General features: G+C 50.4%; 6 protein-coding genes across 6 annotated transcripts; 3 read left to right on the top strand and 3 right to left on the bottom strand.

Annotated features, from left to right (window-relative positions):
* Nucleotides 1-2,411: 2,411 nt before the first annotated feature.
* On the top strand, nt 2,412-4,898 carry N7532_005839 (ABC transporter ATP-binding protein; the record flags this gene model as incomplete). Its single annotated transcript, XM_056618333.1, has 1 exon — nt 2,412-4,898. The coding sequence occupies one exon, from the start codon at nt 2,412-2,414 to the stop codon at nt 4,896-4,898; it is 2,487 nt and encodes an 828-aa protein (XP_056474492.1).
* A 1,777-nt stretch (nt 4,899-6,675) lies between these two features.
* N7532_005838 (uncharacterized protein) lies at nt 6,676-7,917 on the top strand (the record flags this gene model as incomplete). Its single annotated transcript, XM_056618332.1, has 1 exon — nt 6,676-7,917. The coding sequence occupies one exon, from the start codon at nt 6,676-6,678 to the stop codon at nt 7,915-7,917; it is 1,242 nt and encodes a 413-aa protein (XP_056474491.1).
* A 267-nt stretch (nt 7,918-8,184) lies between these two features.
* On the bottom strand, nt 8,185-8,562 carry N7532_005837 (uncharacterized protein; the record flags this gene model as incomplete). Its single annotated transcript, XM_056618331.1, has 1 exon — nt 8,185-8,562. The coding sequence occupies one exon, from the start codon at nt 8,560-8,562 to the stop codon at nt 8,185-8,187; it is 378 nt and encodes a 125-aa protein (XP_056474490.1).
* Nucleotides 8,563-8,934: 372 nt separating this feature from the next.
* Nucleotides 8,935-9,257, bottom strand: N7532_005836 (uncharacterized protein; the record flags this gene model as incomplete). The annotated part of the gene is made up of 2 exons (XM_056618330.1): nt 8,935-9,195; nt 9,222-9,257. 2 exons carry the CDS (start codon nt 9,255-9,257, stop codon nt 8,935-8,937), a joined length of 297 nt encoding a protein of 98 aa, XP_056474489.1.
* Nucleotides 9,258-10,167: 910 nt separating this feature from the next.
* Nucleotides 10,168-12,246, bottom strand: N7532_005835 (uncharacterized protein; the record flags this gene model as incomplete). Its single annotated transcript, XM_056618329.1, has 1 exon — nt 10,168-12,246. One exon carries the CDS (start codon nt 12,244-12,246, stop codon nt 10,168-10,170), a length of 2,079 nt encoding a protein of 692 aa, XP_056474488.1.
* An 850-nt stretch (nt 12,247-13,096) lies between these two features.
* On the top strand, nt 13,097-15,167 carry N7532_005834 (uncharacterized protein; the record flags this gene model as incomplete). Its single annotated transcript, XM_056618328.1, has 2 exons — nt 13,097-13,151; nt 13,237-15,167. The coding sequence occupies 2 exons, from the start codon at nt 13,097-13,099 to the stop codon at nt 15,165-15,167; spliced, it is 1,986 nt and encodes a 661-aa protein (XP_056474487.1).
* Between the last annotated feature and the right edge of the window lie 1,037 nt (nt 15,168-16,204).

Below are 16,204 nucleotides of genomic sequence, written 5' to 3'. Positions count from 1 at the left end.
TTTGACCAGGATCGTTCCGATTCTGAAGAATGGAACGGAACCTTCGGCGAGGAAGAATATGACCGTCCCCACCATACCGGCCCGCTTTCAGGGTTACCGACCGAGGCCTCTATTTGTGCAGCGAGCACACTGGTTCGAAAGCAATATCAGCGGAAACATATCATGGGGTTGGAAAACGCTGGCCACGGGCATAAGAGAATACTTAGAGTGCGGACTATCCATCATAATGTGGGAGAGGAAAACGGCAAGCCATATTCCACTGTTGAGGTTGAGCTCAGTCTGGACGGTGAGATAAAAAGACCCACTATGAAATATGCCGAGGTCATGGACACGGAAGGAGGAAGAAAGAGTGTGCGCATCCTATTATATCCTGTTTAGCCGCCTCAGGTTTGCTGATATGAAACAATGAAGCATCCTCCCCTTTTTTGTTAGAAAGTCGGAACCGTCTAGTTATTATCTAGTGGGGCCTAGTTAACCGCCGGACTGAGGAGCATCAATCCACGAACGCCTGTGCGATAGGGCAATAGGCGTCTCATGAAACGACTCATGCTAGATTAAGACAATTAACATGGGCCACGATTTCGGATCTATGGGTATTAAAAGGACGCCTTGCCTCATATTTCTGGTGCTTCAAATCAGCCTGTTCTCTCTCGCCCGGCAGGTCTTATTTGCGGACTATACAATTCCTCTCAAACCCCGTGGGGTCTAGTTTGATATTTCATTGTTAGTTTGATCATTCTGAGTTCTGACTTGCCTTTTTAGTCTTGTCTCGTTAGCTATGTCTGGTTTTCAGCCTGTTCACTATGTGCCCGCCAGTCGCCAGGCTCAAATGTTGGCTAAGCCAGTGAGGTGCATCCTCGCCGTTCCACATCGAAAGGCAGGGGGTACTAATCACTGGTGCCTCTACCTTTCGTCATCCCCCACGAGCTCGGTTCGGATTGATTGTCAGCCATGCCACACTTTTCCGAGCTCGGTCCTCCGGGGGGCTCCAAGGCCAACCTGATCATCTCAGAATTGCCCTACGAAATCTCTCGTGATGCCCAGGCCTAATTTATTCTCGATGTTGCCCCTGGACTGTTAGTAGGGTAAGTTGTTGGGGAAATTACTCGATATGGGCGTCACAAGTACGAATTCGATGCGAATGGTGTTGGATGCAGGTGTTAGACTACCGATCAGATTAATCTTTTAGATCAACTTCAATTTGTCGTCAACGCATCCCAGGTTGCGGGGGCAAAAGCAGGGATTCTCAAGCTGTGGCCGGATCAGACACCACTTCCCCTTGACCAGGGGGCTTACTACCAATGAGCCTCATTTGCCGATGATCTAATTCAAGGGAAAGGATTTTGGCTGTCAAGATTTATTGTTCCGAATGCTTCCGTGATCATATATTACTCTTAAAGTTTCAATTGTTGTGTTGAATCCGTTCTAAGTCGTCTTCTTCGTCCTTCCTCGTTTCCGAGCGGTAGATTTCTTTACCCAAGTTTAGATAGTCTCGCACCAGGGGGCAGCCTAACATTTGGACCGGCAATTAGGCCACGGCAGGCCTTATCGGACCACTACGGTGGAGCCTATTCGTGTTTAGTTTTTACCAACTGGGTTTATCCCCATTTGCCCCGAGGCATGCCCGCGTACTTGTATCACGACGCGCCCGCCTTCCCATCTCGTATCCAACAGCTCCCAAAATCCGTTGCCTTCTGTTGCCTTCCCATCCCTGCTCTTGCAGCTGTTCTATGCGCCCTCATCGCCAATCGATTCTACAGCCCCCAAATTTCTTCGTCTCCTTTTCCCTGCTCTTTGCAACCGAGGCAATTTTGGCGGGAGAGTAGGGTGTGTGCTTCTCGCTGTGTTTTTGGCTGAGTCAACGTCAGCGTCGCGCAGCCGTGGGGTTGGTAACCCCTTCCACTCCGTTCCTCCGTTTCAGGGCAATCATCATCATCATACTGTAAAGTAATCTGGATATGTAGCCTTTTGTGATCACTGATCATGCTTAAAAAAGTCACGTACATAATGACAATACTTATCAGTGAGCAACTCTGACGCACTCAGGGGTATTCCCCGGCGCTTAATCAAAAGGAAAACCTAATTAACCCATACGGCCGGGTAGCTTATCTTGGCGGCTATTCCAGAATAGGACACCGTTAGACGAGCGGGCACCTTCAGTCCAATACAGATGTTGGTACTGCCTAACTACGTATGGATAAAACTAAATATATTGTAATATCCATGGATTTAGGCAACCAATGAGTCATGCTCTTGCTGTTTCACGTGATCTACAATGAACTGGATTAGTTAGTTAGTTGTTAACTAGGCTCCAAGATTCCTTAGCGGACTGATTCAAAAGGCTGCTCAAAGATCCTTCACCACTTTCAAAATGGCACCGATAGCTTTCCCACTCTCCAGTGGCTTGCAAGATGATTTCTGCGTGGTTCCTCAAATTGCTGGATGTGGTAGCAGCGGTTGTCACCGTGCTATTTGTTTTTGGCTCTTTTCTCATCAATTATAAGCGGGAAACACCCAGGAAGACTTCGGTGCTACGAAAGACGACTCTTCGAGTTGTTCCTGTGCTGCTCGCCTCGGTGTCTTACGTCGCCGAGGTGACCATCGTCTCGCGACAGGGCCATAAACCTAGCCAGATCCAAGATCATCTACTCGCGACACTCATTTTCGCCTTGGCATGGGCTTCAACCTGCATCCGCAGAGAGCTCCTCATTCCTGAAATTTTTGGTCTTTCCTCGATTTCGCTGCTATTCGGCATCCCGGTCCTGATACTACATGCAACGTATCCAGCAGGGTCCTCTATGCACGAAGCATTGTTGGCCATCGAGTTTGTCCGACAGTTTATTGTTGTCGGTTTGCTGATTGACTGCCTTGTTCGCTCCCTTTCATACAGAAAGAAGACGAAGCAGGAAGAAGAAGAGGAGGAGGAGGAGGAGGAGGAGGAGGAGGAAGCGAGACCTCTTTTCAACAGCTCGAATAGTCAAACCAATCAAGTCTCGTACGGCACCAAGCCCCAAACATCTCGACCCGCTAGTACTAGCGATTTCTCTAGTGACGATTGGGATTCCGACGGTGAAGAGAATGAACCCGAGAACTCTCAGACTGGCCAGCTTCGTAAGAGCGGCAGCTGGATGGTCTATATCCACAACTTCAAAGTCTTCCTGCCGTTTTTGATCCCCCGGAGGAACCTCGAAGTGCAAGCCTGTCTCCTAGGGTGCGTCTTATGCCTTGTTGCAGACCGCTTTCTCAACATCCTGGTTCCTCGTCAGCTGGGTATCATCGCCGACAAGCTTTTCGCAAGACAGCAACCATTCTCTGACCTGGGGATTTACTTCGCCCTCGCTCTGTTGCACGGCGATTCGGGCTTGCAGATGATCAAGTCGCTAGCCAAGATCCCCATCGAGCAATTCTCGTACCGCCAACTCACAAACGCGGCCTTTAACCATGTCATGGGCCTAGAAATGGAGTTCCACTCTGACAGAGATTCCGCTGAGGTGATGAAGGCCATCGAGCAGGGCGAAGCACTAACAAATCTCCTGGAGACCGCTGTGTTAGAAATTGTCCCCACGGTCATCGACATGGTCGTTGCAATCGTCTTCCTCTATATCAAGTTCAATTCGTCCGCTGCGCTTTGCATGCTCCTTGCATCGCTGGCATTCATGGTTCTCGAAGTCGTCACCTCCAGCTGGAACGTGGAAAACCGCCGGCGACTCACCAAGGCCGAACGAGCCGAGGCGCGGGTGATGCACCAGGCCATCCAGGGCTGGCAGACAGTTTCTGCTTTCAACATGTTCTTGTATGAAAAATTTCGTTTTCGGGGCGCTGTAGACAAGCATCTTCTGGCAAAGAAGGATTGGTCGCAGAGGGATGCGTATACGACTGGCTTGACAGAGACACTCGTTCCGATGACATTTTTTGCCCTAGCGTGCCTCGTCGCTCGCGAGGTCTGTGAGGGCCGTGCTTCTCCGGGAGATTTTGTCTTTCTGACCCAGTATTGGGAGTATCTTGTCTGGCCGATCAAGTATCTGTCGCACGAATACCGCTACCTCATGGCTCACCTCATCGATGCGGAACGGCTTCTCGACTTACTTACGACGCAGCCTACCGTCAAGGATAAGGAGGGCGCCCTGGAACTGGGTCTCATCAAAGGGCAGGTAGAGTTTGAGCACGTCGGCTTCTCGTATTTTGCTCGGAAAAGCGTTATCAGAGACGTTAATATTTCTGTATTACCCGGCGACACTATTGCACTAGTTGGTCCCACTGGGGCGGGGAAGACGTCGCTTATGAAGCTTCTGCTCCGAAATTATGATGTAACCTCCGGGAGCATTAAGATTGACGGCTATGATGTTCGCGACGTCACCCAGGGCTCGCTGCGAAACGTCCTCGGCGTGGTTACGCAGGATCCTGTACTGTTCAATACATCGATAATAGAGAACCTGCGCTATGCAAAGCTCTCTGCTTCCGATGAAGAGATCTATGATGCGTGCCGGGCTGCCGCCATCCACGACAAAATTATGTCTTTCCCCAAGAGCTACCACACCAAGGTCGGAGAACAAGGCGTCAAACTGTCTGGCGGGGAGGTCCAGCGATTGGCGATTGCAAGAGTTTTTCTAAAAGATCCACCCATCCTCGTTCTGGACGAGGCAACCAGTTCCATCGATACGGAGACCGAGTCGGAGATTCAAGGTGCGCTGAAGCGGCTGAGCAGAAAGAGGACTACTTTTGTCATTGCCCACCGGCTATCAACTGTTGTGCATGCGGACCAGATTCTCGTCTTGAGCGATGGCATGATTGTCGAGAGAGGCACACATGCGGAGTTGTTAGAGAAACGGGATCGGTACTATGGTCTCTGGCAGAAGCAGTTTCTGGGGTCAGGGGAAGCGCAGTTGGTAGAGACGTAAATGGAAGAAAGCGGTAACGGCATAAACCATAACTTACTATAGACTTATCATTGCTAGTGTTATGGAGTACCCCTGCCTTTTCACAGATTAAAGTGGAAAAAATAACAGGACTGCACCAGTGACACTCAAAGCCTGGAACAATCTCAGTGGAGATAATTGTGTATTTACACAATAGTGGTGGCCTGTATATCTCCGAAAGTGTTGATCTCCCAGCTAGACTAAAATACGAATCCGTACCCAGCCTAGTGGGATATGGTTTATCATCCAACTGAAAGCGAGGGGTCAGGGTAAATGAAATAATCCATCCACATGTGGACCGTTAAACAGCTTTGGTGCTATAGAGTTTTGTAGTGTAAATGCACTTTGCTTTAGCGTATTGGATGCAACGGAGGAATTTATAAGTTGCCCCTTGAATAGGGTTGGAGCTAAAGTTTGGTTCTTTTGGTAAGTTACCAAGCAATTATATATTTCATGGGAGTTTCTCCGTATACCTCCCGTCCATCTTTTTGTTAATCGAGTATTAGTTGACACGGTGAGCAGGCCGCCAGAAACGGCTCCCATTGCACCGCTCTTCTGCCGCCGCCGACCGCCTGCCCGCCTCCGCCTCCCCCCTTCCTTTCCAGGTATGGTGCCCTCCCACTAGCCCCCGTTCGGGCCTAGTGCCATCCCTGGCCGCTTTTACCGCCCTGGACATCTGCCGTCCATCTATAAAAGACCCCTCGCCCCCCTCTCCTTCTTGACGACGCACTTCTCTTCTCTTTTTCCCTCCTGCCCCCTCTTTCCCCTTTTCCTTTTCGCCCCCACCGTCGCCTGCGCATTGGCTTTCAGCCCGACGCACTGCCCCTTTCATTTCGCCGGAGAATGCCGTTCCATCCGACGCCAAGGTCGTTCTGGCCAGCGCTGGGTTGCAATGCCATCCAGTCACGCAGGAGCAGAAACACTGCAGTGATGCGGCCCTCCCACCGCATTGTGTGATTGCGCGTCAAATCATTCTTCTCCTAGAGAGTCACCGTGAATCTTGCTACGGAGCTATCTCGATCCGATGAGGCCTCCAAATTGAGGCCTTATGAGGCCGTTGAGCGTCTCCGTTCTTGCAAAGTCTCCCCGATTGCCCTTCTCGATTCCGCATGCTCCCTTTCGCCCGCCCAATCGGGGGTTACATTACGCAGGGACCCTGGCGTCGCAGATCTACTCTTGGCCGCTGGTTCGTAAACGCCCTACCTCGCCATTGTCGTCACTGTCGGCCTCTCCGGTCCCACTTCACCCAACCGATGAATCACGAATGCACGCCACGGTGATTGCGAGCCAGTAGCGAAAATACTGCACTCTCGCCTGATCTCGGTCGATGCCGCATCATGAGGTCAATGCCGGCCTGCGGCCCACGATCACACAGACTAGCGAATGGAGACACGGCTGATGACTACCGTGGGCATGGATCATGAGGTTCACTAGCGAGGAGTGGCAGAATTGTTGCCGGTGACTTACAGGCCCCGGTTGCCTGACGTGATTGCGCAATTTGGACGATGTAGAGAGGGGGTCTTCTGCGTCTTCTGCGCTGTGCAGAGGGCAGATTTTGCCTTGTGGTCTATAAAAGAGACCACGCTTCTGCCCAACTTGGTATTCAACCCTGCCAGATTCTCCTCCCCTTCCCACCTTCCCTCTTTCGCACCACCCCATGCCCTTCCCTCCCCCAAATCCCAAGCCCCCGTCACTCCGCCAATTTCCCTATCCTAATCACCATATCCCGTGAGCTTGTGCTGGCTTTTTTTTACACAATATGTCAAGCGCCAGTTTTCGCCTGGAATCTTTCCGGCCGTGGAATCCTTTCCGGGACAAAGCGCAGCCTGTACGAGATTCTCCCGATATTTATCGCTACCCAAGTCCTGTCTCTATCACTACCACGCCTTCTCACTCCGATTCTAGTGACTCAGCCTCAAAGAGCCAAAAGAATCATTCCCACAAACCCGAGAGGCATCCACTTCCCGCCCGGCCGCCAGTGGAGGTTTGCTTGGATGGCGGTCCCCATTCGGACCCTCAAACTTCTCGACGCGAACCGGCGGAGTTGGGGCGAACGGCCTCCGCCGACATTTACCGAGGCAATTTCGACTCTGACGAGATTTTGCAGTCGGAAGGCTTGTCAGCCGCCGAAGACGTCGATTCTGCAATGATATCCGCGGATATTCGTCTGGGCGCTGAGCATCAATCCCTCGGCGTCGAATCCGGTGACTTAGAGCCTGCTGCTATTCCTGGTCAGCATCCTCAAGCTCGCGATTCCGGAAATCAGACTCAAACTGGAAGCGTTCCAGGCAATGAAGCCATCGTTCCCGCAATCCTGAACGATCATGACTTTCCGGACGCTGAGCAGATCCAAGCAACGGAGGATATCACCGGCATCACAACACGTCCGAACCAACGTTCCTCGAACTGCACTCGCTCCTTGAGTAAGGACTCCACCTTGCAACGCAGGCGCCGAAATGCAAAGGGGACAGTGGATCTTGATCGCCAGTCCTCCAAAATAAGGAAACCTGCAGGTGCTGGGAACACAAATACAACACGTGGTTCCGGTCGGTCCAATAAAGGGCCCCGTCGTCGCAAAAGCGTCTTGTTTCCTGACGTTCGTGCTCAATTCTTGGCCCTTCCAGTTGAAGACCGGCTCCAGTTCCTGTCCTGGCTGTTTGAGGGCGCTCTACCACACTGCACTTCTACGCGTGCCAACACAGATGTCGCCTCTATGTCAAGATGCATCTCTAGCCAAGATGCGGACATCTCAAACGACTGTGACCAGAGCCTCAACACCGACCTAGTTGACGAGCAGCACCCTCATACGAGAAAAGGCTTACCATTTTCCATGGAAGAAAGTCGTCTATTAGTGGATCTCAGGGAAGAACAGAGACTTTCTTGGTCAGAGGCGACGAGACGGTTTGGACAAAAATTCCCCGGGAGGAGTAAAGGGTCCATACAAGTGTACTGGAGCACGACTCTCAAGAAACAGCGGCAATCTCTACTGGAAGCCACATAGAAAATGCTATCTGTCTGGTGGTGGAGCTCACGTCGCGCGTGGCTTGTACCTCGTCGGAGTATACATTGATCGTATCCACGACAAAGCAGTATAAGGATGATTCATTTTTCGCGAAAGAGCCCAGGGTGGGACGATGTGTGCTCTGTAGTGTAGTGTTCAAGATGGTCCGGCCGGACTAGAGAAGCCTTATCATACCAAGAATAAAGCACGAGTCTCTTTCTGTTTCAACCAGGCGTCAACTACCCTGAAGCCTGAGTGAGGGCTCGCTCAGTCCTTAAACTCCCCTTGCGTGAGGCTGTGAAGCTTGTCCAAGCTTTCTCGAAACCATGCTCTCGTGACCACATCGCACGGATTTCCTGCACGGTGCATCTTCGAAAATTCTGCAAGATATTTGCTCTGTATTTCCATATACCCGGGGAACTTTGGCGAATCTTCATAAGCCGGTTGTTGCGCGAGTATAATCGGATCGTCGTTGCTCAGCGGGATAAAGTTGACCGGTCCGTACGCTTGACGAACCCTCTCGACACCAGTCTCGAGGACAGCCAGGTCCACTAGAATTGCTCGTTCCGCTCCCGTACGATAGCCTTGAAGAGGGACCGTTGCAAGGACCACATCTTCTAGGCCTTTCTCCCGAATATCATTCATTGGATTGGATTGGTGTTTGATGCAATAGATCCGTACAGTCTTCACAAATTAGAATGCGGATGAACCCCGGAGGAGAGTCTCTTACAAACACGCTGAAAAGAAGTCTGAATTGTGTGTCTGGCATTGGCAACGTTGAGTAATGAATGTCAGAGAAAGCAATGGATGGCTGTCTTTGAGGTGTAGGTTTCTTTTGGAGTTCCCAAATCTTCTGCCGAGCGAGAGCATGATGGCTTTATAGTTTGCAATACGACTCCGATAGTTGGTAAACGATGGCTTCTAGCTACACTTCGCGTGCCAGTTATTCGTTGCCAACCTTTGCACGTCACTCTGACCCTGGACCCTGCCGCTTCGAGAGGTCCATTTGCTCTCGCTCTATCCCATACTCTTGAAGATGCGCTCCACTGCATAAATTTGATTTGAGAGTCCTTCGGCATGAGACGATCTCATCTCCATAGTTGCTGTAGCGTAATACGGGCCACTGGAACGCGGTGCCCTTGTGAACCGAATGAGGCTGTGATAGCTGGATTGTGGGATATAACGGAGATTGTCCTGGCTGAGGGTATTGGTCGTGCGATTATGAACACTAGTTTTCGTATAAGTCGTTGCCGTAGTTTCATTAGGTATAACGAGTACCTCTCAGGAGAGTTTTGAGACGAAACTTGAGCAGATGTATTCCCCGTTCGTGTGGAGTCCATGGCTTCTTTGATGCATTGATCCTGATTATCTAGGACCCAAATGAAGCTAGGTCTTTATATACACAGGACAGAGTCGGTCCACAGAGTCGGTCCTATGTGAGGTACATCTAATTACAGGTAGCGCACTTGAACTGCCTACAGAGCACCCCTTAACTTGTGAATCTTAGGTAGCTAATGTCTTGATATTCCGAACGGAGTAGCTATTCCTTTCTCAACTTTCGGCCACGTCAATTAAAGGTCGGCTGCTCGGGAGCCAAAACGGAGGGTTATTTCCTTGCCCTTTTCTCCTTGCCATTTTTCACTGCCCACGCAATACGCAGCATGTTCTCTTCTCTGATTCGCTTCATTTCCCATAGCAAGTCCCAAGGCACCAATTCTTTCGCTCGACAAATCTTTATACGTAACCAGAAGTGGTCTCGTATACACCTCGGTTCTCCATCAATCCACGATCCACAGCGAACGACGCCGCCATCCCCTTTATAGTATTTGACCAAAAACAGAATATCCGGACTGTCAACTGTGTTGTGATTGTACATCAGGCCCCCAAAGTGCTGAAACTCTTGGGATCTGCTAAAAGGGATCTGCTAAAAACACACCCCTATTACCCAAAAGGGTAAAGCGCAGTCTCTGTATTTTCTCCTTTTGTGACAGCGGTACGTCCTGCTACAGCCAAATTACTATGGCAGCAGATGAAGATCTGTTGCCCGATAAGCACCCTGGGAGACTGGAGGTCTGGCATGATGACTAATGAACTTCCGACTTCCAACATTCCAGTTCACATAGTAAAAGCACCCTTCTACAACCCACCTTTTGCCTCTGCTTTTGACCTTCAAAACACTCGATTTGAGCTAATTTTGACTATATCACAGGCCCTCCACCGTCCGAAGCCCTTAAAACTCGATCACGCCCGTCATATTAGCTGGCACTGCGTCATACTAACCACGTCTCCGCGATCTCCCACGCTCACGTCCTCCACGGCTTCCACGGCTTGATACTTCGTTGTTGCTTTGGCTGGTCTGTTGGCTGGTCTGTTGGAGCTCTCTCCGAAGCTGCACTGAAGCTGCACTGCTACTGCAGCTTCGGCCCGACGCTCGTGCTCGAAGCCAGATAAATCCCGGGTTGTGGAGTAGTCTGGCCGATTGCCTGATCCTGCTGGGCGGCCCTTTGGGCGCACTGGTAGCGGAGCACGCACTAGCATGCGAGGGTCAATCGGAGCTGCGTCGGTGAGCTCCAGCCACCAATGTCGATGGAATTGATGCCGTTGCAATGGCTCGTTTTTGAGCCAGTGATCGTGGATCACATGGAAACAAGGATATCCTTCGCCCCAGTGGCTATCGGGTCTGGTGCAGGTAGCGGGTATTAGGGGTTTTTCATTAGCAGAGACTGGTAGATAGCTATCGAATAGCTTCTCAACCTTTGAGATAGCCCTTCGTGAGACCTGCTTTGGTAGAAGGGTGAAGATATGACGAGGGCGTATAGTAGGATGCCTTGAGATCTCATCAGCGATAGTACCTTGTATCTCATGATACTGGCGGTTAACCACCAGCTTGAAGCTTTCCAGGGCATATAACAGATCTTTTTGCGATGACTGCAACCCTCGTTTTAAGCCCCAATGACCGCCCTCAGCGCGAGATGTCGCCACTTCATCTAGATGAAGATAAACACCAGTTATATAGTGTAGAAAGTAGCGCCCAGAGTCATTAATCCACTCGGATTGGATATAATCAATGAGCTCGTCGAATGCGCCACTGAATTGAGGGTCCTGGTACGTTGTACGAAACTGCTGCCAGCGTTCTGTGAAGCCATCAAAGGTCTCAGCATACACACAGCGATTCCAACGGGTGACCATCTTCTTCCAACGAATATCGATCTCGGCCTGGTATTCATCCTTCTCCACTATACCGTATCGTATATCCTCCTTCACAAGATCACCGATTGCTGGCCGAGCTTTCTTCGATATGTTTTGGTTGATATGCCAAAGGCAGAGGATGGCATCGGTGGACGGAAGCTCGTCGATCGCGTTGATAAGGGCTGGCTCTTTATCGACAAAGATCGTGTATGGTGCGCTAATTGGAAAGTCAGCGTCCTTGTAAATCTCCCGAAGACAGTCAAAAATGAAGCGATAGGAGGCCTCTCGCTCATTTTGAAGAAACGCAAAACCAGCATAGAAGCTATTCCCAGTCGAGGTTGCACCAACAATATCAAGCAATGGCATTTTATATATGTTAGTCTTGTATGTGCAATCCATCCATAAAACATATGGATATCTTCGAAACATCGCGAGAGAGGTCCGATGTATCGCAAGAAGCGCGAATACTGTCTGATCTTCACGAACTGAGTGCCGAAAAACCCACTCTCCATCCTTTGGAAGCCGGATCAAGAGAGCCTGTATTGGTGTGAGGCCTCCTAATAGCTCTAAATAGAGCTTTTGGCGGATGTTGTAGATATCCTTGATGCGGGCGGAGGTGGCGCCTTGTTGATATAGACCTGTGAGAATCTGCTGAGGCGTGATTCCTTGCGAGAGCTGGGTCTGAATTTGCGACTTGAATCGCTCACGCTGGCGCCGGCGATGAACTGGCATAGCTGAGAGTGGAATAGGGCCATGATTATGCTTGGGCTGCTCGCCGTAGATTGCCCAATCTCCAGCAAGTAGGCGACGGATGACAGTGCGCCATGGGCACTCAGTGGCCTTTGTGTAGGACTTCTTCTTTAGATGATCTCGATCTCGTGTTTCTGGTCGGTCATATCCACGATCGCAGCGAAGATACACCGTCTTCAACGTGCCATCTCGCCTTTTCTTAGAGTTCTTGATCACCGCTCCGAAGCCACTGCCCGACTGGCAGCCTTGTTCGTTGATCCAGTCGATAGCAGCTAGATGCGTAGGCCAGGTAGTAGTACCTGGAACGATCGTATCCTGGGGGTCATCGGGAGCATCGCCGGGGGCATCGCTGGGGGTAGCAAGGTCGATCGATGGCATAAAGATGGCCATATCAAGCTCGCCAAACACAGGCAAGAGCTATCGTCGAATTGCGTGCTTTCCATGACGATTGAGGGTCAAAAACAGAGGCAAAAAGTGGGTTGTAGAAGGGTGTTTTTACTACGTGAACCAGAATGTTGGAAGTTGGGAGTTGATCATCATCCAGACCTCTAGTTTCTTACTAGGCGATAGATCTTCATCTGCTGCCATAGTAATTTGGCTGTAGCAGGATGTACCGCTGTCACAAAAGGAGGAAATACAGAGACTGCGCTTTACCCTTTTGGGTAATGGGGGTGTGTGATTAGACCCAGGGGGTGTGTTTTTAGCAGATCCCTAGATCAATGTCCCATGGTTGCTAATTTGGGATCAAGGGGCGCTTCAGGTACATAATTGGCTGACATCTGTCAACACCCCACCCAGGGTGGCTTGGCTTGTCGATCCGTCGGCTCGAAAGTTCCAGAGTATTTATTATTCTAGATAGTCCGCGCATTTTCGGCTCGGCACAGCCGAATCAGCCGTGGCCACAAGCCTGCGACACCTTTCTTGTTCATCCAATGATTGGTTCAAGCCCGTGTCTCCATCTTCGCATAGAGTGGCTATATATGGATAACTGATGGAATCATAGCACAGAGCCTAATGTGAAATCTCGTGCATTAGCGCGAGGCTGTGTTACGGTTCTCATTAGAAACCCCAAGCCGCATGCTCAGCTATGGGGCCGAATCGAATGTGACAGGAATTCGCTGACGTGGACAGCAGCTTGTACCGTAGCTTTGCGTGCCAATTTGGATACAACACCGCCCTTGATGGCGAATATAATACTACCTCAACCCAAATCAACCAGAAAGCAAGTTTGGAAACAAGAATGGAAAGTGACGGAGAGAAAGTGAAGGGGGACCGAGAATCTCTCAAGCGAAGCAGTGCGCTCTCCTTCCCTCTCTAACACCAAGGGAGCGTAAAATCCCAAAAGTGTGCGAGCTATACTGACATTTCCTTGACGACCAGGAGTGGAGTTCGAAGACGATGAGTCAACGGATGATGACTCTGAATGCAACGGATTAGATGACTCCGAGGAAGAAGAATGGTGGAAGGAAGATGACAGCGAAGACCTGGATTGTGAACAGGACATTGAAGAGCACGAGTATACCACCGACGACGCGGCACGAACGGTGAAGATTCGGCTCTTTTCGATCGATGCCTATGAAGGAATGAACAAGTCTAGTTGGATGAAAAATTTTGTCGCCGAATGCACTTGTGACGGCGTCGTTGTCGCCACCGCTCTGGCTCGGTATATTCATCGACAGGGCATGCGCTCTGAATTTTGGGAAAAGATGGAAGTGCCCAGCGAGGAAACATGCGATGTGGCCTTCCATACCTTTGATCGATACGGAACAGTCAAGGCCAAGTATAAGGACCATCCAGTGCAAAGAGGAACTGGTGTATGGGGAAACGAGCTTGACCACGGCCCTCTTTTCCTGATCGAAAAACTTCACGTTACAGCACTGAATCTGCGTCGGAAAGGTCTAGGCCAGAAAATAGTGTCTTTACTTTTGGACAAAGCTAGGCTGTTCTGCCTAGACGACAAGCCAGACGGCGAATATGCGGATCGTTTCTACGGTTCCAATGAGGCCCTTAAGCGAGCGTGGACTCTACATGCCCTAGTCAGTCCCGGAGTACTAACAGCTGATATCAAACCGCAGTTAGTGGGCAAGTCTGCAGAAGAACGCTTGACGACACGGGCTCGAATCCAATCCGGCGCTATTGACTTCTGGCGATCGTGCGGTTTTCGCCGAATCGGAGCATCTCGGTGTTTTGCATTTTCGTTCGATAGCCAGCATCAGTCTCGAGCTCTTGCTGCGTCTTCTGATTTCGACCCGCGTAGAAGCGATGCTGAAGATCTTGAAGAAGAAGAACTCGAAGTCATCTATGAGAGGGATCACGTTACTGATGTGAAGAAAATGAAAATGGAAAGACTTCGTGACGCGTTGCCGCTGCATCATGCAGCCCTCACTCTGATGGACGAGGAGCTCAAAATTTTTTTCGCGACTCATGCCGACGACGAGATTGGCTGGGATCGAGTGACGAACTCTGAAGCCACGCTTCTGCATTTAACAGCTTGCGAGCTCAAGCCCCTGAGTACACGGTGGCTACTTGAGAATGTCCACCACGCCGACTGCTGGAAGACAGCCCGTGATATTCACGGGTACACCCCGCTCGAAGCGTTGCAGGAGACTTTAGAGACAATGCGAACGCGAAAAGGATACGGCTTTTTCAGGGTCTTGAACATATCAGACCACTTTGAAGGGTACTCTGACGCTGCAGTGTCCTGTCTCTCCTTGCTATTCGGACAGGATGCTTTGGGGTTTAATAGAGCATGCCTCCGCTACGGGTGTACATGCGGAGGGTGCGTTGAAGGATTTCTATCCGCCCGAATGAGGAGCTCTTTGATCCTTCAGGGCGAGTTTATGTACGACCTCATGCAGGATGGAATTGATGATAGCGGCTTCTGGGTAGACTTCAACGACTTCAAGCTCGAGCATCTCGATCTCGATGTGCGAAAGAACCTCAAAACCAACAAGTCACTTCGAAGAGGCTTTGTGAATATTTGCCAAATTGCCGTGGAATGTCTGCAGGCGAAAAGAATTCCCACCGCGGAGAATCTCGAGTGGTGCTCTAACAACCGGAGCGAGTGGCCGCCAGATACCAGGAACTATCTGCGACGCACTGGGACGCAGATGGGCTGTCGGGCAGTGCTGCGTTACATGTTTGACGCTGCTAAGGAAGAGGATGAGAAAGCAGGTGACGGATGGTGTCAGCGCACATTGAAGAAGGAATGGTCCGACCTACCAACTTGTCGGAACGATCATGAGTTTGAATTTGTTGCCAGGGCTTGTGGCTACGGCGGGGATGATTTCATTTCGTTACCATGCTGGTAGATTGAATTATGTACTTATCTGGCCTCGCCTACGTCTATATGCGAAGATTCAGTCGTCTTCGCTATGTGTTTTTGAATGCCGTGGAAGGCCCTGCCCCGAATTGTTCATCATGGGAAGGGGATCCAGTGGATTATACATACGTCATTTTGAGCATCAATCCCCCTGCCCCGCCCCAAAGAGCCCCACAACTCCCCTCCTGGGGATAGAACAGTCCTGTGTCACGGGTATACTTGAAGCAAATACAAACAGCGGAGGATATACGGAGCGACCGGCCGATATAGCTTATCTGGGTTCTCTTGAACGCGAGAAAGCTCCTCTTGTCCTCCTCGCGCTACGTCTTGTATCTAGAGCCGGCTAGCCGACTATAGCTGTTCTTACATTCTTCCTAGTCATCAATGATTTAGGCATTAGGGTACCAGATATACATAGGGCTTATGATGAGGCACTCAAAGAGCGCTTGTTGCTCGTTGGCAGAAGGGATAACCCGGGTCAAGGAAAAGATGATGTTGGGGTAATGTCAGTTGACAAACTCCGCGAATATGTACTAAACTACGATGTTCATACGGGAAAGAGAAAGGCAGTCATAGACGCTCGGCTCACCAACCGTCATGCGGGGCCAAGAAGGCAATCTCCGGAAGAACTATGAGTTCTATCGGGCGGTTCTTCTCGCCGAGTTGAGGAGCATTCCCGAAGCATCTAGCATTTCGGAAGCCACTCGGCTTTACATACTGCCCTGCGTCAAGCTCATCATCAATGGGATGTATCTTATGTGCACCATTCGTTACCTGAGGCTCTGTGGAGAAAATCCTATCACTACCAAATCGATACACTCTCGGTTTCTATAATGACGGTTTCATTGAGACTTGCAAAGTTCGTCGTCTCATTTTAAGAATGGAAATACATTATATCAACGGAAGCTTTAGTATTAGCCACTAATAGGCCACAGGTTCCCTTTCCTCAAGCTTTCCTGAGAAAATCTGACTTTCCGAATCCCTTCATGGGACAGGACATAGTTATTCCAACCCGATTTTGAGAAG

This window comes from Penicillium argentinense (genome assembly GCF_028826775.1).
Source record: "Penicillium argentinense strain IBT 30761 chromosome Unknown utg000005l_segment0_segment0, whole genome shotgun sequence".
Classification (NCBI taxonomy): Eukaryota; Fungi; Ascomycota; class Eurotiomycetes; order Eurotiales; family Aspergillaceae; genus Penicillium; species Penicillium argentinense.
The sequence above is the reverse complement of the archived record's forward strand: the minus strand, read 5'-3'. Positions and strand labels throughout refer to the sequence as shown.